This window comes from Poecilia reticulata, linkage group LG17 (assembly GCF_000633615.1).
Source record: "Poecilia reticulata strain Guanapo linkage group LG17, Guppy_female_1.0+MT, whole genome shotgun sequence".
In the NCBI taxonomy this organism is placed as follows: domain Eukaryota; kingdom Metazoa; phylum Chordata; class Actinopteri; order Cyprinodontiformes; family Poeciliidae; genus Poecilia; species Poecilia reticulata.
The window spans coordinates 9,719,119-9,744,039 of record NC_024347.1 but is presented as its reverse complement, the minus strand read 5'-3'; the positions used below and the strand labels follow the sequence as shown (position 1 = coordinate 9,744,039).

Sequence of the window (24,921 nt, the reverse complement as noted above, 5' to 3'; positions counted from 1 at the left end):
CTTTAGAGATAACCATGGTTCACAGAAGAGAAACAATGATACCAAGCACCAGCCTCTTTTTAAAGTGTCCAGTGGTGTCATTCTTACTTAATCATGACAGATTGATCTCCGCCCCTGTCCTCATCAACACCCACACCTGTGTTAATGGAGCAATCACTGAAACGATGTTAACTGGTCCTTTTAAGGCAGGGCTGCAATAAAGTTGATATGTGTTTTGGGGGATAAAGTTAATTTTCTAGGCAAATATTGACTTTGCAATTAATTGCTGTTAAGCTGTTCACTCTTCATAACATTCTGGAGTATATGCAAATTGCCATCATAAAAACTGAAGCAGTATACTTTGTAAATATTAACATTTGAATCATTCTCAAAACTTTTGGCCATACTGGCATCAGGGAGGTTATAAGTGAACATTATTCCCTGTTTTAGTCCAATTACTCTGTAAAGAAACTGTTGTGGAGTCTCACTGTCATGCTGTTTGGTGCAAATCAACTCTTGAAACAGTTCAGTGCTATTCTTCTCCCTCAGATGAGATTGTAGAAATTACTTCAGCTCTGTAACTTTCATATCACCTTTGTTTATCTATATGTCTTTGAAGTTACCTGGTTTAATTATCTTGAGCATAGCCTGGACAATATCAGAGTCAGCAAAGTTATTTTGAATCCCCTCGTCAATTTGTTTACACACATTACTGTAGGATATGTCAGATGAATGATCACCAATCTGGCCACCTTGAATTTTAAATTCTCTCCGGGGAAGAAATGAAAGTTCTCTGACGGGGACAAACTGTTCGTATTGCTGCTGGTGGTTGCCATTTGGCCCGCTTTCTGTTACACGCACCAGGGCTGGTGTCGGTGTAACAGACGCTGATTTTTCTCTACTAACCTGTAAACAAGATAGAACAGGTAAAAATAATGAGGCAGACACAACTTTGTACTTCTAAAATCCTCATGGAATCTGTTCTCTTTATTAGATATTGTGTCAATGTTATTTTTCTGGCATTCATTTGTCAACTTGCTTATTTCTGTAATGAGCAGTTTCTTTTTATCCTTCCATAAAAAGGCACAACTTGTTTTACCCTTCTACACACTTCATCACTATCCAGTATTTTACTGTACAATATGGATTTGTATTTTTTTTTTATCTTCTGTACATAAAAATTTTCACAAAAATACCTATGGCTAAACAGATCACAGGTAACATATTCATAACTGATAACTAACGTAAATTAAGCAATTTGTACATAGAACCTCAGCTAACTATTACCGCAGTTGCTCTTTTCCCTCCCGGCACCCGTTAGTTCAGTTGCTACGACAACGGTAAAGAAAACACTAAAACACTCTATAAAAACTACATTAATAATATTAAATAAATTCTTCAAAAGGTTATGTTGTGAATTAAAACGATTACAGATCCTGCTAACCTGCGAACAGGATAGAACAGGTTGAAGTAACAAGGCAGACAGCTTTGTACTTCTCAAATCCTCCTGGAATCTGTTCTGACTCCAGTTGTCAGTTATACAGATTCTGGAGCGATTACGAGAGCACACAGACTCCTACTGGTAGCTTTCTGCTACTGCAATAAAGTTAATTACAATAGAAACCAAATCTCGAAATTAGAAATTACATAAAAAAACATATCAATTAATTCAATATCAAAATAGCAAAAGAAAATTAATAATAATAATAATAATAATAACTTACCATTACTTTTTGTGTATGCCTCACCTGCACATGTCTGACATCTCCCACTGCATTCTATGACCCCTGTCTTGTATCCAATAAGGCCACCAAACTTAGGACATCCTCCTGTGGTTTCAGGGTATTTGATACCCCCTTGGTAACTGACATTCATAAGTTCATCTGGGCTGATGATGCCGAACTGAACTCTCTTGATCGTGCGCAATGGGCATGTGCTGTCACCGGCTAAGTGATATTATATTTAAGCTTGTGTACAACTTGATGATCATAAACCAGGGCCAGGACATCAGAAAGGTATCCCCAAAAAGTACTTTCAATATTTTGTACTTGCTGACTTCTCCAAAGTTAACTGTAAGAATAGCAATGGTAATGCTATTCTTACAGCTTCATACTACAAAGTGAAATATGAGTATACAAAGTTCAATGCTACATGTAAAGAAAAACAACTAATCAAAAATAATTTCCAGAAGACCCTTGGATGCTGTTTTCTCTCAGAACATGAAGTGACTTCCATCAGGAGAATCGCATTAAGTAAGTTAGTCTGTTTAGGGAGCTATACACATACAAATAGTTACCTGAATTAATCTCTATTAACAAGTGCATCTTTAGTCTTCTAATTGTGTTCAGAATTCTTTTTGGAAAAATTCCTTCATCTACTTAACTGCGATACAGTAGAATCGTTGTGATATAAAAATGTTAATTTGTTACTTACCAATATATAGATCACTGTAGAACTCCAGCTCTGTGTGTCCCAGTGGGGGGGTCGCTTTTACCTCTCTGTAATGACCATCAATTTGTAATACTGCTTCTTTGGTGTTCTTCTCAGCCTCCACACGATGCCACTGGTCATCATTTAGAGGCTTTGGTGTTTGAACAGTGAGCTCCATCCGATTTTTTCCAAAATCAAAAGATAACAGGACCATTGAGCCTTCTGTGAAAACAACATTAACATAACAGCTTCCAACTGGCAGCTCAGATTTTTAAAATTTAAAGAAATAGTCTGTCAAAGTGAGTTCCAAACACGCACAACTAAAAGTTGACTAACAAATTCAAGATATCTCAAACATAAGTCTCGGCAGTAAAGGTAATCTTCAAAATGCTTGTAAAAGGAAAAACGTTTTAAGGAATTTATAAAACACAGAACTACTGAATCAGAAAACAAATATAAGAAATATAAAAATAAGTTAAAAAAGGCATGTAAAAAGGAAAATTATTATGAATTCATAACAATTATTATTATTACTAAGGCGACATGGAACATTTTAAATGGTGATATCAGGAAAACTTCTAAGTAGCAATTACCCACAGTATTTCATAGATAATTACTAGAATATTATTAATATGAAGAATGTTATAAATATATTCAATAGTTATTTTGTGAATATAGGACCTCATTTAGCAGAAAAAATACTTGCGATAAAAACAGCAACTCATTTAAATTATATTGAGAGTAATGCAATGTATCTTAATCCCATACAAAAGAAAGAAATCATTGACATCGTGAATAAATGTAAAAGTAAAACATCCACTGACGGTGATGATCTAGACATGAAAACAATTTAAAGGGCAATTGAGGGCATCTCTAAACCATTAACTTACATTTGTAATTTATCATTCCAAAAGAGACAATTATCCAACAACATGAAAATAAATATCATACCAATGTATAAAACTGGCAAATATCACCTCTTCACAAATTACAGGCCTGTCTTTCTTCTCCCACAGTTCTCTAAAATTCTAGAAAAACCTTTTTAAGAAGAGCCTAGAAAAATTCATAGACAAACATACACCACTCAACAGTAGTCAATATGGATTCAGAGCAAATCTGTCAATATCATTAGCCGTAACTTACTTAATAGAAGAAATGATCAATGCAAATTTGAAGACCTGGTGATAATTAAAATTGCCCAAATTATGTTTAAGGAATTAAACTGTTACCTGAGCACATAGAGGACATGTTTTTTGAAAGAGAAGGAGGATATAACTTAAGGGGTTACTCAAACTTAAGGATTCGTAGAGAACAAAGAGCTTTTGTACTTCCACATAAATAATCCGATTAAGAGATGGAGAGTATTATCTAAACTCAGGAAGGATAAAGTTCAAATAGCAATGCTGCAGGAATCCCACCTAGATAATTCTGAACATGCCAAATTGAACAAGATGGGGTTTAAATCTGTTTATTTTTCTTCCCACAGCTCCGGGAAACGAAGAGGGGTTGCAATTTTAATATCGAGTTCCTTGTGCTACGAACATGTTGCAGAACATAAAGACAGGGAGGGTCATTATATTTTAATTACAGGAAAAATAGATGGCATCTTGATAAGTCTTGTTAATGTTTATGCCCCATCCGATAGCGACTGGTCGTTTTACAAGAAAATTCTTGAATAAGCAGCAACAAAAAGTCAGGGTGTAATGATCTGTGCGGGGGACTTTAATATTAGGTTAAACTCAAATCTGGACTCATCGAATGGGAAAAAAACCTCAAAATATATCAGTAAAAGAATGAAAAATATGATGGACGAAGTGGGATTAGTGGATGGAGGGATAAGAACCCAACCAGTCGTGACTACACACATTCTTACAATGTATACTCAAGAATAGACTATTTCTTCATGTTTAAAAAAGATGTGCATAGATTGAAAAGTTGGGAGATAGGATCCAGTCCAAACTCAGACCACAGCCCAATCTATATCTCCATTCAACTGGCTGAAAAAAGCAGAACCACCCCCTGGAGTCTGAACACAAACTTATTAAACAGTACAATCTTTAAGGAGAATATGACAACTGAAATCATACAATATTTGGAAGAGAATGATAATAATCAGGTGGGTCCGGCAATACTTTGGGATGCTCTAAAGGCTGTAGTCAGGGGAAGAATAATAGCCTTTTCCTCCAACAAAAGGAAAATTAGACAACAAAAACAAACTCAATTGGAGGTTGAGCTGAAAAAACTTCAGACAGAGCATTCTAAAACCTTTAAAAGGGCTACAAGAGCTAAAATTGAGTTGGTAAAAAAAGAACTGAATGACTTAAACATACAAGAAATACAAAAGAAACTTCTCTTTACTAAACAGAAATATTRTGAAGCAGGGGGGAAATCTCTGAAGCTCCTAGCATTTAAATTACGAAAACAACAAGCTGATAGAACTATTCACAAAATAAAGAATATATATACAAACAGGGTTGAAACAAACCTAGAAAAGATTCAGAAAAGCTTTAGAGATTTTTTTCCAAACTCTATACTCCCAACCTAAATTGAATAATGAACAGCAAATGGACACATTCCTTTCCCAACTTTCTCTGCCAAACATTACAGACAAGCAAAACGAACAGTTAATATCAGAGATAACTGAAGCAGAACTACGGTCAGGGCCCCTAATTTCAAATCTGAGATCAGACATGAAGAGATGGAGTCTGATCCCTTTTTCAAATTTACACTCAAGAGTGGAGTCGGTCAGAATGAACATTCTTCCGCGCTTCCTATATCTATTTCAGTGTTTACCTATTCTGATATCGAATAGGCGTTTCATAGAGTGGGAAAGATTAATATCTCAGTATGGCAGGGAAAAAAGGCAAGAGTGAGATATAGTACGCTGCAGTTAAAGAAAGAGAAAGGTGAACTTGGTCTTCCTAATCTACAGGTTTATTACCTTGCAGCTCAACTAAAACCAGTATTCTGTCTGTCCTCTCCATCTTACAATGCAAGGTGGAAAGATTTGGAAAGAGCAACAGTAGAAGAAATACCTTTAATATCAGTATTAATGAACAAGGACCTACAAGAGGGGCTGAATATACCACATGGGTCAATACTACACACCATGCTGGATTCTTGGAGTAAGGTTGTTAAAATGTGTAAATTGGGTAACCAGATAAGAATACTCAGATGGTGTGCCTTTGATTCAGCTTTTAAACCGAACAAGATTGATGGGAGATTTAGAGGATGGATCCAAAAAGGATTAACCACCTTCTATACATTTACCCAGAAGGGTGTGTTTCAGAGTTTTGAGGAACTTCAGAGATTTAAAGGGTTGGAGAAGAACGACTTCTTTAGTTATCTACAGGTTAGGTCCTATTTCAATCAAAATATATGCGACAATTTGGAAACGGCCAAATCAGGACTTTTTAATGTGTTTCTGTCCTTGTTGAAGTCAGGTTCATGTGAAAAACTTGTTTCCATATTGTACAATGGCATTCTATTGTCTAAACAGGGTGACACAGACTACATAAGAAACAACTGGGTAAAAGAAGGCAATCTATCAATCTCAACTGAAGTCTGGGAACAGATTAATAAATTACGCTGGATGACTTCAAGCTCCAATAATGGCGGCTGTTCAGTTGGAAAAACTCTGTTCGATATTTTGTAACTGCAGTTCAGAAAAGACACCAAGGCAGCGGAGACACATGTTGGAGACTCTGTGGAAGTAATGGAGCAAATCATCACCACATCTTCTGGGGTTGTCCGGTGATTAAAGCTTTTTGGGAACAAATGTGTTCCCACCTAAATGACATCTTTACTGAAAGAATCCCATGTAATTGTGAATCCCTATATTTAGGAAACATTTCATTTGATAACTGCCCTCTGGAGGATAAAAAACAGCTGTTAGTGCTTCTGGCAGCAAGCAAAAAGACAATCACTAGAAAACGGTTAAAGCCCAAAGCACCCACAGTGGATGATTGGGTCAACATTGTACAGGACATTTACATTCTGAAGAAGTTATCCTTTTCTGTTCAAGGTCGAAGAGAATCTTTCTTCAGGATCTGGTCTAAATGGACAAACTATGTAAAATCTGTAATTCCTGTGGACTAAATATGTTCATTACATGCAAGTACTGTTGTGCTGTGTATTGTACCTTAGTTCAGGATTATGGCAAATTTATGCTCTTGATTGTGTTTTTCCCTAACGAAAGAAAAATCACACCAGACCCTTCTCTACCCCCCCTCTCACTCTTTTGTTATGGATGCTTGGTTATTATACAAAAACCATGGATTGGCTTATGTTTTTCCTTTTCTTCCTTCCATTGTGGTGGAAACTGGATTGTAAAAAATAATTGTATCTTGCCTTTCAAAATAAAACAAAAAAACAACGATAATGATAAAAAGTGGCATTCCTTTTAGGTAAGTGCATGACTGTGTGTCATGGCAATCATAACCCCATAAACACAAATAATGCTCTTGGGAAAAATTATATTTTGTAATGCGCTTTTTTACAAAATACAAAGAAGTGTGATTTGCCGTGATTGTATCATATACTGCTTCATGGTACTACTGTTGTGGTACTACATAAACAGACACACCTCGGATTTCAATGTGAAGGAGGTTGTTGGCTCCCAGGTTCTCCAGTAAGACTCCGTAATTGGAAGACGTCTTAAAGTAAAATGAGATATCAGTACTGGATTCAATTTGAAAGGACTTGAAATGAAGTGAAGAGGCGGGGCTGTTAAAGGAAGCTGCATTCCAGAAGTTTCCTAGAATTATAGCAAAAAGAAACATTTAATTAAAAATACTGGAAACATTATACTTTCCACCAATATAAATACCAATCCTTTAAACAATTTTTATGTATATAGATGCATACATACACAGCCAACCATTCAGAATACCATACAAAAACTGCGTATAAGCTACACCAACACTAAAATATTACACTTAAATTGATAATATCAAATAAACTTGAGGAAAAAGAACAATAAGAAACAAATGCAATCAGACCCCACGTGATTCTTTTGCTAGATTATAACCCAAAGAGTAAAAGTGAGATATAAATCTTTATTTAAACACTTCCAAGATAGAAATCAGTTTGACATAGGAGCTCTTCTGGGTTTTTTGCCTCATTTTATGAACAACAAGTTGGTCAGTAGATTTTAGCGCAGTATAAGAGGTATAAAACTCAAACAGGTCTAAGAGTTACTGTGTTTCTAATCAGTTGATTAGAAAACAAGAGATAAAAACTGTCAAAAAACTTGTCAGTGATGTGTTGTTTTCACCAGCTGTGTAATAAAAGCATGACTCACATCTTCACAACTTTAAAAAGTAAAGCCAGTTTACACTGAGCTAAGAAATATATCATTTATCATCATTTAAAATCAGCCAGAACATTAATGGTCTATGCAGGTTGTTGCAGAGGACTTTTAAGATGCATCCAGAATTAATCTTAGAAGTCCCAATAAGTCTTAATATGGTGGTATAATATTTGGAATTTGGCAATGCATGGAATAAACTGGTTTGGTGAAGTGTGACTCATGTGAAACCTGCAAGGCTTGGTCATTTACCTGCTGCAAGCTAATCAAGTCCACACAGGGTGGGCAGAGCTGCAAGAAATGTACACTGCATGAAAAGTGGGATTTTCGACAGCTATTGACACCTAGTTCTGCCGTGCGCATGGAGATTGAGGGCTTTCTGCAAGAGGTTTTTGTCAGAGTGGAAAATTGTAGGGCACTGCCAAGAATGGTCAAAAACGCTGTGTGTCCATGTTCCCCTATCACCCCCTTCCCCTTGAGCTTAGGAGAGGTTTTCGTATTTAAATGAAGTTTCTGAGTGCCATGCAAATGCAAATCAACTGTTGAGCACCGCCTTTTGACTCTCATTCCTGTTGTAGCTAACCCATTTTACCTTCTGTTCACCTGTTTACCATGAAGAAGTATGTTTGGAGAAAGAATATTAAAATAATAATCTTATCCACCAAAATATATTTTACATGCGTGTTGGAGCACTGAAAAACTTAGTTTTGGTTGAATTGATTATATAAAAGCAGAATATGCATGATTACATACAATAGACTTTTGTTAAACGTGATCTTAGTTTGACATTCCTCCCATTTGAAGATTTATCATTGCACAACTTAATAAAAATAATAATAAAAATAAACTGGTTTGGTGAAGTGTGACCCATTTTACAGAAAATATTTTTGTGAATAATATTCAAACTAAATGTTAATGTTATCTGATTGCTTTAAAGACCCAAAGTCACACTATATTGGACTCAGAGTCATGCTTTATTGGAGTGGTAGTGACACCATTCCACATCACAATACAGGACTTAAGAAACTACAGATGATTCATCAGTATTCACTGAATATTATTCAGTTGCTTAACTCTCGAGTTTAAATTGAAGAACAAAATGGTTGATACCTTCCGATAGAGTATAAACATTTGTATTCTTTTTTTAAAGTTTTGTTAGTTAAGCATTAAATATAACTCACAGATGATGAATCATTATATTCTGTATAAACTAAAAAGGAGACAGCTCAAATTAGAATTGAGTAAATAAACATCTACACATTTAAAAACGTTTTAGCAATTAATTAAAATAAAAATAAAATATACTGTCACGTAACTTTTGAAAGAAATTACTTTTTAGAATGTATTTTTTTTCTCTCAACTTTCATTTAACACTCCAGTCAAGTTGATGGCAGTAATGCGCTTTCATAGTTGGTCAAGCAACCGCCATTAAACTCCAGAGGAAGATTTGCACTGGTGCTAACGAGTGCTACTGCTAAACATGAACGAAAATGCCCGTGCGTTGTGTGAAATGGTGGAAAAAGTCCTATTTCACAGAGTTACTTTTTTAGCAACAGATGACACCGCGGCTGTCGAACAAGTCTCTAACTCAGTGGTCCCCAACCCCCGGTCCGTGGACCGGTACCGATCCGTGGACCAATTGGCACTGGGCCGCGCAAGAAATAGTTCAATATTTCCGTTTTATGTATTATTTGAGTCTGGAGGATCTTTTATTTTGAAAATCCTTTAACCGGATTCTCTCTGTTACTTGCGCGCCAACACTGAGGCCACAAGCAGCAAAATGAGCAAGAAACAGATCAGATGTCTTTGGAAAGTTTCTTTGCAAAGGGGAAAAGGCCCAGAGAACAGACAGGAGAATGGATTTATCCCGGACCGGTAGGTGAGTCCCACATTACAAGCCCGCTCTGCGTAACATGCGGCGACCGGCTGCTAATGAGGCAATTGTTGAGGAAAAATGACTATTTTTAGTGTTTAACACAGTTTAAACCTTTTAGAACAAATTTCTTAATTTTGAACAGGTTTCTGTTAGTGATTTGAAACCAAATACAATTGCTGGGTTAAGCATTTAAAGTACAAAGGAGAATAGAGATCTGCAGGAGAATTTCTGCTCAGACCCCTGGGGTCTTATCATTAAAGACAGGAGGTCATAAATTAACATATGCAGGAAGGTGGAGGACAGTATCACTTGAATTACTSTGAGAAAGGGAACTTTGGTCGGTTCATGTAACCAGGATGAGAAGTCTTCCAAACTAACATCTGACATGGTGCAAAAACTGAATATAACATAAAATGTTTTAAATCACTAACATTTAATTTCCATCCATTTTCTTCCGCTTATCCGGGGTCAGGTCGCGGGGGCAGCAGCTTCAGAAGGGAGGCCCAGACTTCCCTCTTCCCAGCCACTTCTTCCAGCTTAATAACATGTTTTGAATAAAAATGTTATTATCTTGTTTTAGAATTAATTTAGTCAATGATGAATGTATTTGAAATGGTATTATTTCTGACTATATTAGAATCAAATGAAAATGTTTTGTTTAGTATTAGAAAAATATTTAGGTTTATGGTAAATGAATGTTTTAATTCTTATTTTGAATATCATATTAGGTTAGAAACAGGAATTGTACTCCATTATTTTCTGTTGATATTATCTATTGCTTTTGTTTGATATCAGGACTAAACTTTGGAGATGCTGAGTGCAGAAGAACAAATTGGGTTTTTGGAGATAACTTTTCATTGAATTAAAATACAGTATTAAAGGTTTGTTCCTGGCAGAGCAGGAGAGAAACCAGAATTTCACAGCTACCTGTGAAGTTCCTTCATCTGTTTCTCTTTGCCCAGATGGTTGTAGAGCCACAGGAGGCCGGATAGTGTTAAGAAAATAAATTTAAAATAAGTTAGTTTTAGAATTTATCATGACTTGATTGAAATATCCTAATATAGTTTTAAAATTTATAACATATTCTGACCTATTGATTTTTATTTTACTGTAGTTAAAGCAGATTGTTTGTCAAGATCTCTGATCTGCTCTTTGTCTGTCTGGAAGCAATCAGTAGGAAGTTCTAGCTTTTCACACTGATGAAAGCCATAAACCACCATGAATTCAGAGAGTCTGCTTCCACCTTATTTAACAAAAGTGTTTGATCTTGTGAACAAATTGCAGGGACTTTCTAAATTCAAAAAGGGCCAGAGATGCCTTCCAGTTGGTCAACTAGAGATACGCCTTATTTGAATACATTAAAGAGGAAAACACACCTACAGGTATAAAAGTTTGTGCACAAGGGAAACAATTCAGAAAAAAGCTGATTTATTTTACTTCTGCACCAGCTTTTCTCCAAGGACGTCCTTGATATTTTTCTGTCTTCTTGTCTCAGGTAACAATGTTTGTATCTGTGTTTCTTCAGTTTCCTGTTCTATCTTGTACTTTCTTCTGATTGGATTAAAATTCTGTARTTCTGTGACGTCAACACGCATTGTTGTGTTTCTGTCCCCACACGTGGCCACGCGAGAGAACCCGGGATCAAAAGGAAGAATCAGAGCCAGATTTTTTTGCTAAATTTAATTGTATAAAAATTCTTCCTTAACACAATGAAGCTTCAAGCTGCAATAGCCACATAGAGACCAAGCAGGCTGTGGATATAAGCAACACTTCGGGTGTTATTGTCTCTCATCACTCCCAGATGGGACCATCTCGTTGAGAGAAACGAGCTCAGGGCTTCCGTTAGTTATTATCGTGAGTTAAAATTTTCACGAAAGTAAAATGTTTGTTTTTGTGTCGCATCTGTGTCTTATTTTGAAGGGATATGTAAACATTACCATAGCTACCAGAGTCAGAGAGCGTTTGGGGAGAGGTAGAGAGGAGATGAGTAGAGCTTGTGTCTTAAGTCTGGTTTAGACGGAAAGATTTAAGAATTGTCAGCCGATTCTCCAAACCTCTGTGACCACAGAGCTGATAAAAGTACAAGTTCGATCGGTTCGTGTGTCCAAGGCAGGAGCAGCACGAACCGAACCTGTCACATTCAGCAGGTTGTGTTCTCGTTGCCAGTCAGGGAAAACCCCACAGGCTGCGATAAAAAGGCCAAGACAACCCAAATAGGGTATAATCAGGCTTTAGCAGGAACACCAATATGCAGAAGCCTTATCTGACGGTTCACGCCCCACCCCACCCCCGGGCCGCAGCAAAATTTCCAAGTCTTGACCAGTCATAATAATAAAAAGGTTGGGGACCACTGCTCTAACTCACGGTAAGAAAGCTTTTATGAATAGCGTGCACGTGCAGCGAGGCGAGTTGTTTTGTTTGTTTCTTACAGAAAGTGGTATGTCGTTTTCATAATGTCAAAACAAGTGTAGGGTGAGATTTCGTATTGTAATTTTTTATACACGTGATGTTCTGTACTGTGATTTATTAAAATCCATCAAAGCAAATAATCTGCCTCAGAGTTTGTTGAATTATGTTTTACCATTTATAACCAACTGCTTTTAATTATTTTGTCTTCCAATTGTTTCCAAGTGTTTTCTCTTTTTCATTAAAGTTTTTATTTTCTGTAAGAATGTATTAATATAATGTGTTTTGTTATTTTGTTTTTTAGCTTTAATGTCTTATGTGTGCATACTAAGCTCGAAGTTGTCAAACAATTTCACTATAGTTTCAAAATGACAAAAAGATGCCTGTAGCTCATAATGATTGTCTGTTCTGTGTTAACAGCTGATGGAGGAAGGCAGAGAGTACTGGCAGCAGAGGAGGTGGCATTCTGGGAGGATGGCAGCTATGAGGGGGTGTCAGGATGGGCTGTGGTGAGGTTGAGACCCCAAGTTCCCCCAACCAGGAGTTCAGTGACATCGGTACTACATTACAGGAAGAGACGTCAGGTCTACACGACAGGAGAAACGTCAGGTCTACGCTACAGGAGAGTCCTGAACACAACATAATGTTGGATCATGTTTGGACAAAAAAAAAAAAAAAACACTTCCAGATGGTCCAGAAATGGACAAGCACTTATGTCTTATTTTGTGTGCAAACAGTAAAAAAAAATAAAATGAAATAAAGAAAAAAAAAACTTCTGTGCCTTTAATACAGCATTTATTTTTTATATAGATTTTTTTAAATACAGCATTAAAAATATTAATGATTGGAGTGGGGTTTATTTATAAAGACATACGTGCTATCCAATGGGCACACATCAACCAACCAATCACATGTCAATGATGAACTGTGATGTCATTGTTTTTCATCCAATGACTGAGAATCCACGCATATGCAAAGGCCAGTGTTTCTCAACCTTTTTCGGGTCAGCGCCCCCCTAGCCTTTATCCAGGTCCCTCATCGCCCCCCACTTTTGTTTTTCAGTGGAAAAACAAAAGTTCCAGATCCTTTTAATGCCATACAAATATGAGACAGAAACATAGATTATATCTTTATATATACCTGTCTATTGATTTATAGATTAATAGTTTTACTGGACATAAATTACAAAGAACAAATCTGTTCTTAATCAAATCCTAATGAGTCAAATTGAAAGTGTCATGGAGTCATCAGCCTCATGACATTAACACTGACATGAAAAATAATATTGAAGAAATATATCAAATCTAATTAAAAACATAAATAAGTGATAAGTTATTTACTGTTATGGTCTGTAAGATATATTTATTCTCAGTACTAGATGTGGTCTCAACAAACCCATGACACTTCAACAATATTATTTTACCTTTTATCTGGAAGTAGTGTCCGTTTATTCTTGCCATACAGTCTCTGTATTAATTATTGCTCGAAAGGTCTTGCCATACCAGTTTATTCCTCTGTATTTACTTTAGTTTCTTAGTTTATTCTTGCATTTTGTTCTTCATTCATTTCCATTTAGTTTCCTTTGATTAGTATTATCCTCTCTTGGCTTATTGCTATGTCCACTTTAGTTTCTTTCCTGTTGCTACATTTATTTGATAATTTCAGTAATTTTCACTCATCACCTGCTGCGCTGCCTAATCGTCATGTGTTTCACATCATGTGTTGATTTTTCACTGTTCAGCGTTGGATTCTCTGTTTTTATGCCATAATTCACATCTAGTTCGTCGCTCCGTTTTATGTCCCGCTTCTCCTGTTTCAGAGTTTTGTGCACGTCATTTTTTTTTTTTTTTTCTTTTTTAACCCCCTATGTTGCGCAGCGGTCGGGAAGAGTATCGATGGGGAAAGGCAGACTGACATAAACCTTTCAAAACAACGGAAACAATTTCGGTATTCTGATTATTGAAATTTAAAAGTGCTGTGGTACCGTTGTTCTATCACACCCGTTTCATACCGGACCACTTACAGCACCGGTGTTAAYGYTATAAATGAACGCTCTCTATCGTGGTATCACACATGGAGGGATTTCTTTATTTAAAGGGGTTCATTTATCAGAAGCATACAAAGTGAGGGTATTGTGATTTTAGTAATTAAATGTTTATAAGAGCGATTTTCTGTTCTCCTTCCATGGAAGCGTGCAGCTTTCAAACGGAAGTAAAACACTTTTTAATATAAGTTGCTGCTTTGACATGATCACAGAACTACCAAAACATATGTAACGTCATCAGCCGTTGTAACGCTGAACTGATGCAGTGAAGCTACCAGTAGCAGGAGCGGAGCTGCGCCAAAAAGCTAACAGAAGCTAACAAACACTGAATAGAAGAAGAGCTGCTATCGATACAGTTGCAGCCAAGCATGTTTTAATGTTACACAATACAATTTTACCAAGTTGCTCAAAGTCTAAACTGGTATTGTGCATATAAGGTGTAATGTTTACCTTCGACCAAACGCCCCCCAAAGGAATTCCAGCGTCCCCTTTCCCTCCCTTGGGGGGCGGTACCGCCCACGTTGAGAACCGCTATGCTAGGCTATTCGTATGCTAAGTAGGGTCGTTAACACCTCCCCCCTCCTGGGATTCCGCAATCGACAGATTTCGACTCCCGTGAGTCGTGAGACACTGAAAATGCAGACTGTCGACTGCTGTCGGTATCTGTCGCTCACAAGCTGCGTTTGCGTCAGAATACAGGGTCAAAAATCCCACTTTTCATGCAGTGGTACTGTAACACTTTTGACACTTCTTTGACTGACCAACTTTTCTAAAAAGTAAGGACAAAAAAAACCACTCAAATAAATATAATAAAAAACACATCGACTCCCTGCACATAATGTTGAAAGTGGCTTGCACAGGGCTCACCTTGGAATTAAATTACCTGATGTGGCGAAATGTGCACACATCTGAGATATACTGATTAAGTGTTGGGAGACTAAACGGAGCAGACACATTCCTTTAAATATGTAGCATGATGTGACACTTTTTCAAATTCTACAAGCAAGTTGATCACAATCAGAATCAAAATTATTTTTATTATCATTCTGCACGAAAGAAAACACAATGAAATTGAAAATGTTATGTTTTCAGCAAAGATAGTAATCTTAATTCTACCAGTGATCAGGTTTGGGTTTGTTATTACTTTTTCACAAATGGTCATATTGGTTTGGATAGCATTTAACCAGGGGTGGAAATTAGCATCTGCCACTAGCCAAATGCGGGTAAAAGTATGAAGTGGCATACAAATTGGAGCAACGCAACGCCACTGTGGCGGGTCGACAATATGCAACAGAAAAAAAAGGCTGTAAACTTTTTGGATTTCTGTCCAGGGAAGGAGTTGCTGACTGGTGTACAGACACCAGTCAGCAGAGGAGGTGGGGTCGGTGGTCAGAAAAAGCTACGACAACAAAAGCTAAAAAGCGCATAAACCCATTCAGAAAAATGTCTGATTCAGGGGATTCATTATTGTCAGACGAGGAGGATGAGAGAAACATGACCATGGACCAATTGAGGAAGAGTTAAGATTAGCTGCTGCCCGGTAAGAAGGAGTGGAAATGTTCATGAAGAAAGAGCGTTCCATGCAGACAGAAGGACAGGTGCGTGTGAGTCCGGGAGGGGGAATCCAACACTAAGCTAGCAGGCAGTCAGAAAAACACTGATGGAATGATAATGATGGCCCGTGGAGTTAATAAGGAACACGTTCTGAGATGTCATAGTAAGAAGAATAACTGTGAATTTCAATAGAAAACGTAATAAGAAAGGGAAAACAAATGGTTAGAAAACAGCTATTGATACCATTTAAAGATATTTTAATATGACTAGACACATCGTCAATAAATACTATCTGGGGGAGTTGTAGCCAAAATGTGGAAATGTTCAACATAGAAAATGACTGCAAGGATGTTAGGGTTGTGTAGTTAAAGTTTGCCGTTAGTAATTACTTGAAATGAACTTATTAAATCTCACCTCTGTTAAGGTGTCCAGGCTTTATGTTAAATTAGTCTGTATACATGGTAAACTTATTGTCAGTAAATCGGTTTTCATAGAGTTAAGAATAAATTTATAAGAATGAATTGTATTTTATACAACTTGGCTGGTGAAATGTCTGAGTGGCCGGTAAAAATTTCTCACCAGCCACTGTGGATGGTGGAGAAAATTTTTTATTTCCACCCCTTATTGAAACTCTAGCTTTGACAGAAAAATAACAACAAAATATATCCAAAAAGTTCGAAACAACTTAGCTCTGTGTATAGAGAAATTCTGTAGGCTGTAAAAACAAAAGACCACTGACCACAGCATGGGAGTATGGCCGCGAAGGCAGCAGAGAAAAACCTGTTTGCCAAAAAATAATATACTAAGAGTGCATTACCATCATGACTACCAGTCACTCTGAAACAGGGTTTTCTCAATTTGCTGCAATTCTGAAACATTCAAACTGTAACAGGGATCATAGAAGCTATGTGGTCTATCTGGTGTGAATGGGGTCTAAGATGAAGTGTCAGGACTTGGAATACATCATAAGAACACTTACTATCTCCCTGGCATTTAAGAGGCCCAACAGTCAGCTTGGCCTCAGATCCGGATCTGCTTGTATCACCAATCACAACTGTATTGACTGGCAAATGGTCTTTATACACCAACAAACCTGCATCTTCCATCCTATCACACAAAAGCACATCAGGCAGAAACACAATTTTATGCAAAATAACACTTAAAACGAGCAAAGAAAAAACAAAACAAAAAACTTAACGGTAGTACCAGAAAGCAGTAATTAAAGAGGAACACCTGTGTGTCTGTGAGTCAGCCCGTGTCTAGCTTCATGGGGGAGACAGTGCAGCCAGCTTGTCTAAGGGCTTTAAAGCAGCAAACAATGCCTCCCAACGACAAGGAATACATTAGGAACCATAAAAGCTGTGGATATCATTTACCCACTACTTTTATCAGCGCAAATAGGAGAATGTTTCTGTCCCATTCAACTTTTTTCAAAATATAATATTATAGGCGTAAAATTGTGTCAAATATGTTGATAAAATGACTGAATGCTGAAAATGATCTTACTTGGTCCCAAACTATTCCCTCTATCTAGGAAAGTGTAAGGCTGTCGATATGATTCCCTCACTGTCACTATCACGAAGGGTCAGTGAATAGTCATGTCTTGCTTCATGCATGTACCTTTTGCCGTCTGAGCTGTGACAATGGAAAAATATGCCTCATTTGGCACTATTCAAAAAAGATGATTTTGAGAAAATTAAACTTTAACTGGCGAAATTTATGGCAAAATTGTAACAGATATAAAAATTAATAAATCATGAATGTCAGAAAGGTCTGAACTGAAATTATTTTTAAAATACCTTTTAATGCCCAATCCCTTAACTGCATAATGACCAAAAATTAAGTCGATAGCTCAAAATCTCTTGGAGGAGTTTTTTAAAGTTTGCTCTTTGATCCAAAATGGCTGCTTCTCCATACATTTTAGGGGATATCTCCAGGAGACTTTTTTCTTTGGTACATGTTCTACCTACGTAATGAATTTCAGCGCTCTACAATGTACGGTTTATCTTATAACACATTAGGAGGCGCCACTCTCCATTCCACTGAAATCTAAAAATTTCACTTGGGGGACAATTTCGGGTGAAATTTGGTGAGTTTTTGAAAATGTTAAGGCCTTCAAAAGGCTGCGCAATTAGTTGGAAAAATAAGAATAAGAAGTCTTCCAATTACAATAGGCCTTCGCAACGCTGTCGCTGCTCGGGCCACATGGCGAGGTGGGAGCTTTAGCAATGCCACCCACTCATTGTCATCAACTCTCTTGCACTGTTCTCACACTGGCCAGTGAAGCATTGCACACCAATGTGTTTAGCCGTGCTTGCTGATGAAGCACAAGAAATCTGGTGCAGTTCGGTTGATGTATTAAGATAGCTGTTGCAAAAATCTAGGGGATGCAGTGGAGTCAAATTACAATGCTATTGGGCACTTCAGAGGTTAACAAATGTCATGTCAAGTTTGGTGCAAATCGGATGAGGCACATCTGATTTTGAGCTAACCGTTTGTGAACAGCAAGGGACTGGAATTAGACACTCTGCCACGCTCACATGCTCCAGCCAGCAGCCAGTGTTGAGAAAAGTATTTACCATTATGTTGTTGTATTTCATTAAACACAGGTTTATATCTGTATGAATTAAAGAGTGAAAGTAAGAAAATCAGTAGGAAAACATGTGGCTTCCTGTTAAAAGAGGGTGGGCTAAGGTGATGTCACCAATTGATCCTGTGTATGTGACGAGTCCTGGTCTCTTATGACACAAAGTTTGAAGCACCTGGAAGCTTGTGTGTGGAAGTTATTCTACTTAGATGTTTTATGGGATATGGTCAGATATGCATATGGTCAGATATGCCCACATGCTTTCATGTATGAAAAAGATTTTGATAACTATTGACCTTCAGTGCATCAAGACTATGCATTGATTACATAATCTTGAGTAATTGTGAAACCTGCATCTCAAAAGCTGTAGAACAGTCTTTCTCAAACTGTGATCCCCAAAGTATTAGTTGTCTACAGGCGCCCCCCAGTGGTTTGCAAGATACTGCATGTAAATGACCGTTTATTTGCCAAAGCTTCAGCTCAAAGTGCAAAGCGTACAGCTGGCTGATCAAAGGATTGTGTTTAAATAATAATAGATAGCTTAAAACTACTTATATGATGGGAGGAAGCCAAGAGAGTTTTGATGTGGGTTTCACTTGCAATTTGATTCTTCTGAACAGTCTATACCGTTGAAAGGTTGGACTCAAGTCTCATTTAGTGAGACTCAGTTTGTTTTTACAACTTTGCTTGCTTATAATGCTCTGCTTACACAGCATTGTTATTTTTTATTTAATCAAAATAATTTAATTAAATCAATTAAATACAACAAATAAACAATTGACAAAGTGAATATTTTTTTATTTATTTAATGGTGCAGAAAAGATTTTGTTTCTGCCAAAGCAACTCAAGTCTATTTTTCTTTTATTGTGCATAAAATTACCAATAGGCATGAATGTTATTAATGCACACAACACTTGGCAATAAAGAACAACTTCTTTTTTGATTTCTATGTGTTTGACATCAGTGGAAAGCCTACAATATACACTTTTAGAATATCTAAATAACTGAATTCGCCCAAAATAGAAGTGTTCCTGGCTTTTTTGTGGTCATTTACATTTACCAAACGGCACCATCTTGGTTAATTAGGATGTTAAGGCTTCCAAAATGCCGCATACTTTGTTGGAAAAATAAGAATAAGAAATCTTACAATGGGCCTTTGCAGTGCCTCGCTGCTCAGACCTAATAAACAACAAATGCAGCAAATGCATGAAGTTGTTCTGTTGCTCTACTCACCAGGCTCGCAGGTCAGCGTCACAGTTACAGTAGTGTTTGGGATCAGAACAGTTGTTTTCAATACCGCAGGCACACTTCTGTATCCCAGGTCCTGACCCGCCCCAGTAGAAGTGTCTCTTATTATCTCTTCCTAGCCACCAGGTAAATGGAGTGCCATCTAGGAGTCAACCCAACAAAGTTTAGCGTTTACTTCAATTTTTTTTTAACTAGGACTTTATTAATACCAGTGTCAATTTATTAATAAGGACCTGTAAAATAACTACGAACTGCATCAAAGTGCTGTACAGTGTTTTTAAAACCATACATAAAAACACTTAAGAATAAAACACAATAAATTAAACAGTCTGGACAGTTGGATTATAATGTCAGGTCTTATGAAAATGATAAAGAATAAAAATGAGTTTTAAGGAGTGATTTGAAATATTCAAGACTATGGGCACATCTAATGTCGAATGGTAAGTTATTCCACAAATTAGGTGGCATCAAATGCCCCTTCTCCTCTGCTTTTCAGCCTGGTTCTGGGAATATATAAGAGCGGTTTATTATTTGACCAAAGTGTTCTATAAATAGAATGGTTGTAAAGAAGGCTCTGGAGAAAAGCCTGGGCGTTTAAAAACCAATAAAAGAATTTAAAAATCGATCCAATACGAAACCGGCAGCCAATGCAGAGATGCCAATGCTGGTGTTATATACTCTCATTTCTGGCTGTAAAGAAGATTGGACCATATTTTTCTAAATTTAAAGTAGTATTGAAGGTGTGGATGAGCTTCTCAAAGTCTTTGATACAGAAGCTTGATTTAGCCTTTGCTAGAAGGCACAGATGAAAAAAGCTTGATTCACAACAGAACTCACCTGCTTATCCAATTTCAAACAATTGTCAAAATGACAAGATTCCTAACAGAAGATTGAGAAAAAGGGGCAAGGGAACTGAAAACTTTATCAAGTTTACAATAAAGTTATTTTGTCCAAACAATATAACTTGAGTTTTGATTCAAGTGAAGAAAATTTTGGTTCATCCACAATCTAACTTCTGTTAAGCAATCTGTTAAAGTCTTTAAGGACTTTGGTCACGAAATGTTTCTTGCTTATTTTTTTGTGCAAATTTTTCCCTCTAATTGTCAACCTTAGCTGTCGGTGTCTTTCAACCTGTGAACTCTTTGGAATTGATGGATGACAGATGGTTTTTGAGCATGAGTTGTCTGTTCTCCTCAGATACAAGATCAACTATAACAAACTTGTTCAAAGAATATAAAGCATGATAACGATACACTGTTTGATAATGTGCAACGAATCTCTGAGGAGGATTTGAAGCTGATCTCGGTTTCAAGGGGTTAAAGCTCAAAGGGCTGTGGGCTCTGAAAGAATCTGAGGAATCCCTTCAGATTATTTCAATGTTGTAAGAAATTCTTGTTCATTTTTCTTGAACCATGCTAAAGGTAATCAGATGATTAAGCAGCACTGAAAATCACACAAAGACATCCTTAAAGAATGAGAGGTAGCATTAGGTGAGTAAGAATATGATGATGAATACTTTACCTGGACCAGTCAGCAGACGAGACATTCGGCAGGTGTAAGCTACATACTGTTCACACTTTTCTGCTCTGCTGGTGACCGACAATACCTGACACACAAAGGCACAGTTGATGATTTAAGTTATAAATAAGTAGAATTAATATTTCAGAACAATATGTATGAAATATGGAATATTTAAATATTAAATATGGAAAATTAACACTAATTAAATATTCACAATGTTCACATATTGATATCCAATCATATTGTTGAATGATTCCTATTACAAATAAAAATTGGTTTATTTTCAGTTAAGTTTCAACTTGTTCCACATCACTGCATACTAGCAGGTGTCCTAATTTATTCCTCACCCAAAAAAAAGTTGTTATACTTTACGGAGTCCCCTAGGAGACATGAGGATTTTTCTTTCTTTTGCGTTCCCTTCCAAAAGGTTTAGCGTTTTCTCGCAGTAATGTACTGATCTGTTCATGTGGCATAATTGAATACCATAAGCCTCTTATGGTGGCCATCGTACTTTCTGCCTTAGTTATCGTAAGGTTTTTCCATATATGTTATTATCTTGTTGTGAAATTTCTGAAGTTTTTTATCTTTTTATTTAAGATAGAAATGCACCACAAGCCTAAGACATAAATGGAAACTTTCCATAAGAATAAATAAAAAATACATCCAAACTATTTGGACTATTTCTGAGTTGTTGATTGTCTTTATTGTGTTGGTCTGAAAGGGTTAAAGGGCTATTTTAATATGCAGTTCAATCTCAACCTTACACAAACAGACGTAAACATTCAGTGAATAAATCAATTTTCAATTAGTTTTCTTGCATCAAAAAATAATAAACACATTTTAACTGAGGCTTTATATATTTGACATTTTAAATTGACATTTGTGACTGTATATAAAATAGATCAGTAAATATTCCAGTAAGCATATTGCGAGGATATACAAAAGAAAAATGTACCCACGTCGGTAATATTTTGCAAATAGATATTTTCTTCAGTTTTTGTTTATTTGCATTACTTGAACATTTGAGTTGTTAAAAAGGTTATTACATAGTAGAAATTACCAGATTTTATTCAAATAGTTGTCTGATAATTTTTATATTATTGTTGACCTTATGCAATTGAGAATTATTTTAGTAATCAATGATTCTGGATATCAATTAATCAGAAAATAACTGGCCCATGCAGCAGCTTTACTTAACTACTTAAGCCTTCTTTATAGATTATTTAAATATTAGAAATTTGAAAAATTTAATTATTTGCATGAATGCAAATAAACAATTTAATTTCTTTTTCAAATAAACAAACATTTTATTGCCTAATGTGCAATAACAGCATTTCTTTAGTGAATACTTCATTTGTAGCAATGGATGCATCTGCATTTAATAATAATCCTAACATCAACATATGAAAAGCTCTACATTTTCTGCTTCTACATCATTACAGTGTAGGTCTGATCTACACTGCAATGTGTAGTCCACATTGCAATGTGACTATTTTTGGGATTATCCAATTAATGATTGTATAGCAAAAGTGCTTAATAATAATTGTATTGTTTTTTTTTAACAGAAAAACCAAGTGAAGCTAAAGCTGCCACTTGAAGAGATTAGGGTAGAACAGATTTAATGACCAGGAAGGTTCATCTTAAATGAAAAATGTATATATTTTCTGTTCAGGTTTGGCTTAACTGTAAACTTCAGTTAACGATTAATCGATTACTAAATTAGTTGAATAATTGATTCATCCCAATTAATCAAATTTATTGTTTTAGTCCTACTTCCCATTTTCACAAATGTAACTTGTAATCACATACATTTACAATGTCCCATTTTAAGTGTATTAATAAAAACACAAATACAGTAACCTATGTTGAAAAAACTTCACCAGTTAAAGGTCTTGAACAGACAGTATGGTGAAATTACTTAAAGTAAGACAAGTTTAAAAGGTCATTTAAATTTTAGCAGCAATTATATACCTGTTCATCAGTGACATTGTAAGTAATCGGAAGTACTGCTTTTCCATCCTCATCTGCAGTAGAGACTGACGTCTGAGGAGACATGTTGTTCCTTAGAGTGGTCCAAACCATTGTGTCTAAAAGATTACATAAAAAGCTCAATTATTTTTATGCATAACAACTCATCTGGAAAACAAGCCAAATATATGATAGATTTAAGAAACATAAAAGAAAAGACAAAAGTGAAAAGAAATCTATCATTGATTTACAAACATACATAGAAACACATTATGTGGAGACAAAGGACTAAATGGGCACTAAAATGCATAGGTAAGGTTGTTACATTGTGCACAGCTAAACAAGTTACAGTGATCCCTCGCTAGAACGCGGTTCACCTTTCAAGGTCTCGCTGCTTCGCGGAATTTTTTTGTGCAGTTTTTTTCACAGTGCATTGTGTTCTGCGTCCTGATTGGCTAAACAGTCTCTGCGGTTCTTCTCTACCTGTGTGCCAATAATGTTACAGTATTTAAATATAAGCAGGGGTGAAAGTAAGGGGTGAAAGTAAGGGGTACGGCAGGGTACTGCGTACCCCTAAAAGATTTAGAGGCGGTACACAGTACCTGCAAGAGAGGGGAGCTGCTGTCTGCTGTAAAAAATCAGTGGGTTCACTGTGCAGCCACAACTGCGCCCACTAATCAGCCGTGACTGATTCGTTTTTTAAGAACAATCTAAAACAGGACTTAATCAGTTATTGTTTCTGAATTGTTCGTGCTTTTGAGTCGATCTCGGCATTAGGACAAACTAAACGCCACCAGGACGCTGAGAGCAGCACGTCCTCCTCTGTCTCCTTATCAAAACGTTAATAACTTTATTAAAGAACAACAACAAAAAATCAACAAAACATGTTCAAATTAATGATTCAACAACAATAATAATCTCAGTAGTTATTGTTTCAACAAGGTGTTGCGCAATTCTGTGGGTTTCGGTTGCATCTTCAAAATAAATAGCAGAGCAGGAGTTTAAAATGAACTAATCAACCACCGCTGTGTTCAGGGAGGCTTATTAATGATCGCAAAATAAATATCAAGCCTGAAAACCTAATATTGTAACGGACTGAATGTTATGTTTTTTACGTAATCTCTGGTTGGCTTGTGGAGCACAGGAGGTTGCCATGGCAACGGGTGTGCTTAAATGACARAGAGAGAGACGGAGAGTAAAAATGTGCGAGTGGTTTAGAGTTGATCACCTTTGTCTTGGCGCATCACAACCGCTGTAGTTTCTGAACATTCAATAAACTACAAACTTAGACTAATTACCTCGTTCTTTGTGAGTAGGCCTATACGTCAATCACAATAAACATCAAACACGGTAAATATGTTTCATTAAGTATTTAATAAACAAATGTCTTCTACCGCGATAATTGTGTGAAAATAAATTGTCTAATATAAAAAAATAGTTTGGTGCTGTCGGGCTCAGAGTCTGAGTCTGCCTCTTATTTAGTGGAAATATTGATGTTGATGAGACTTTCTCCAAAATAATAACATTTTTCAACCTTTATAGCTCCATTGTTGAAAATGAGGAGCTAACATTCAATAAACAAATGACATTGAAATAAAATCTAGTCCAACATCGTTTTTGAGGTGATTCCTCTGGATCCTACTGGAGGAAAAATATCCCAACTTCAGAAGATGTGCTTTTAACCTAACAGAGCTCTGTGGTTCCTCCTATCAGTATGAGAGTCAGGGTGAGGAGGCGCCATGTTAGGAAGAGAAGTGGAAGCTGCAGGATCTTCAGAACAAATAGGTCATGATGTTAGGCCTACTGATTGTCCCTCTGTCTGGACACAGGTTCAATATAATCAGTTTAAAAGCTAAAATGAATGGTTATATGCCAGACATTGAAAACTGGGATGCACTCCATGCCATGATGTTCAGGATTTAGGTCTCATGGCATCTCAAAGTGTTAACATTGCAGCCAGTGGGCTGAAGGAAATACGCTTTATTTTGTAGCAATTCAAG

At 36.5% G+C, this 24,921-nt stretch overlaps 1 protein-coding gene across 2 annotated transcripts in view; it reads right to left on the bottom strand.

Annotated features, from left to right (window-relative positions):
• The window catches only part of cntnap2b (contactin associated protein 2b), a 96,792-nt gene that overhangs the window by 36,314 nt on the left and 35,557 nt on the right, over positions 1–24,921 (bottom strand). For both annotated transcript variants that reach the window (XM_017309994.1, XM_008433525.2), the window contains exons 13-18: positions 22,925–23,040; positions 20,954–21,038; positions 19,418–19,574; positions 16,577–16,704; positions 6,995–7,165; positions 2,413–2,631 (exon numbers count right to left, since the gene is read on the bottom strand). In XM_017309994.1, the coding sequence (XP_017165483.1) occupies positions 2,413–2,631; positions 6,995–7,165; positions 16,577–16,704; positions 19,418–19,574; positions 20,954–21,038; positions 22,925–23,040 (876 nt within the window). The remainder of the gene's footprint in view (positions 1–2,412; positions 2,632–6,994; positions 7,166–16,576; positions 16,705–19,417; positions 19,575–20,953; positions 21,039–22,924; positions 23,041–24,921) is intronic.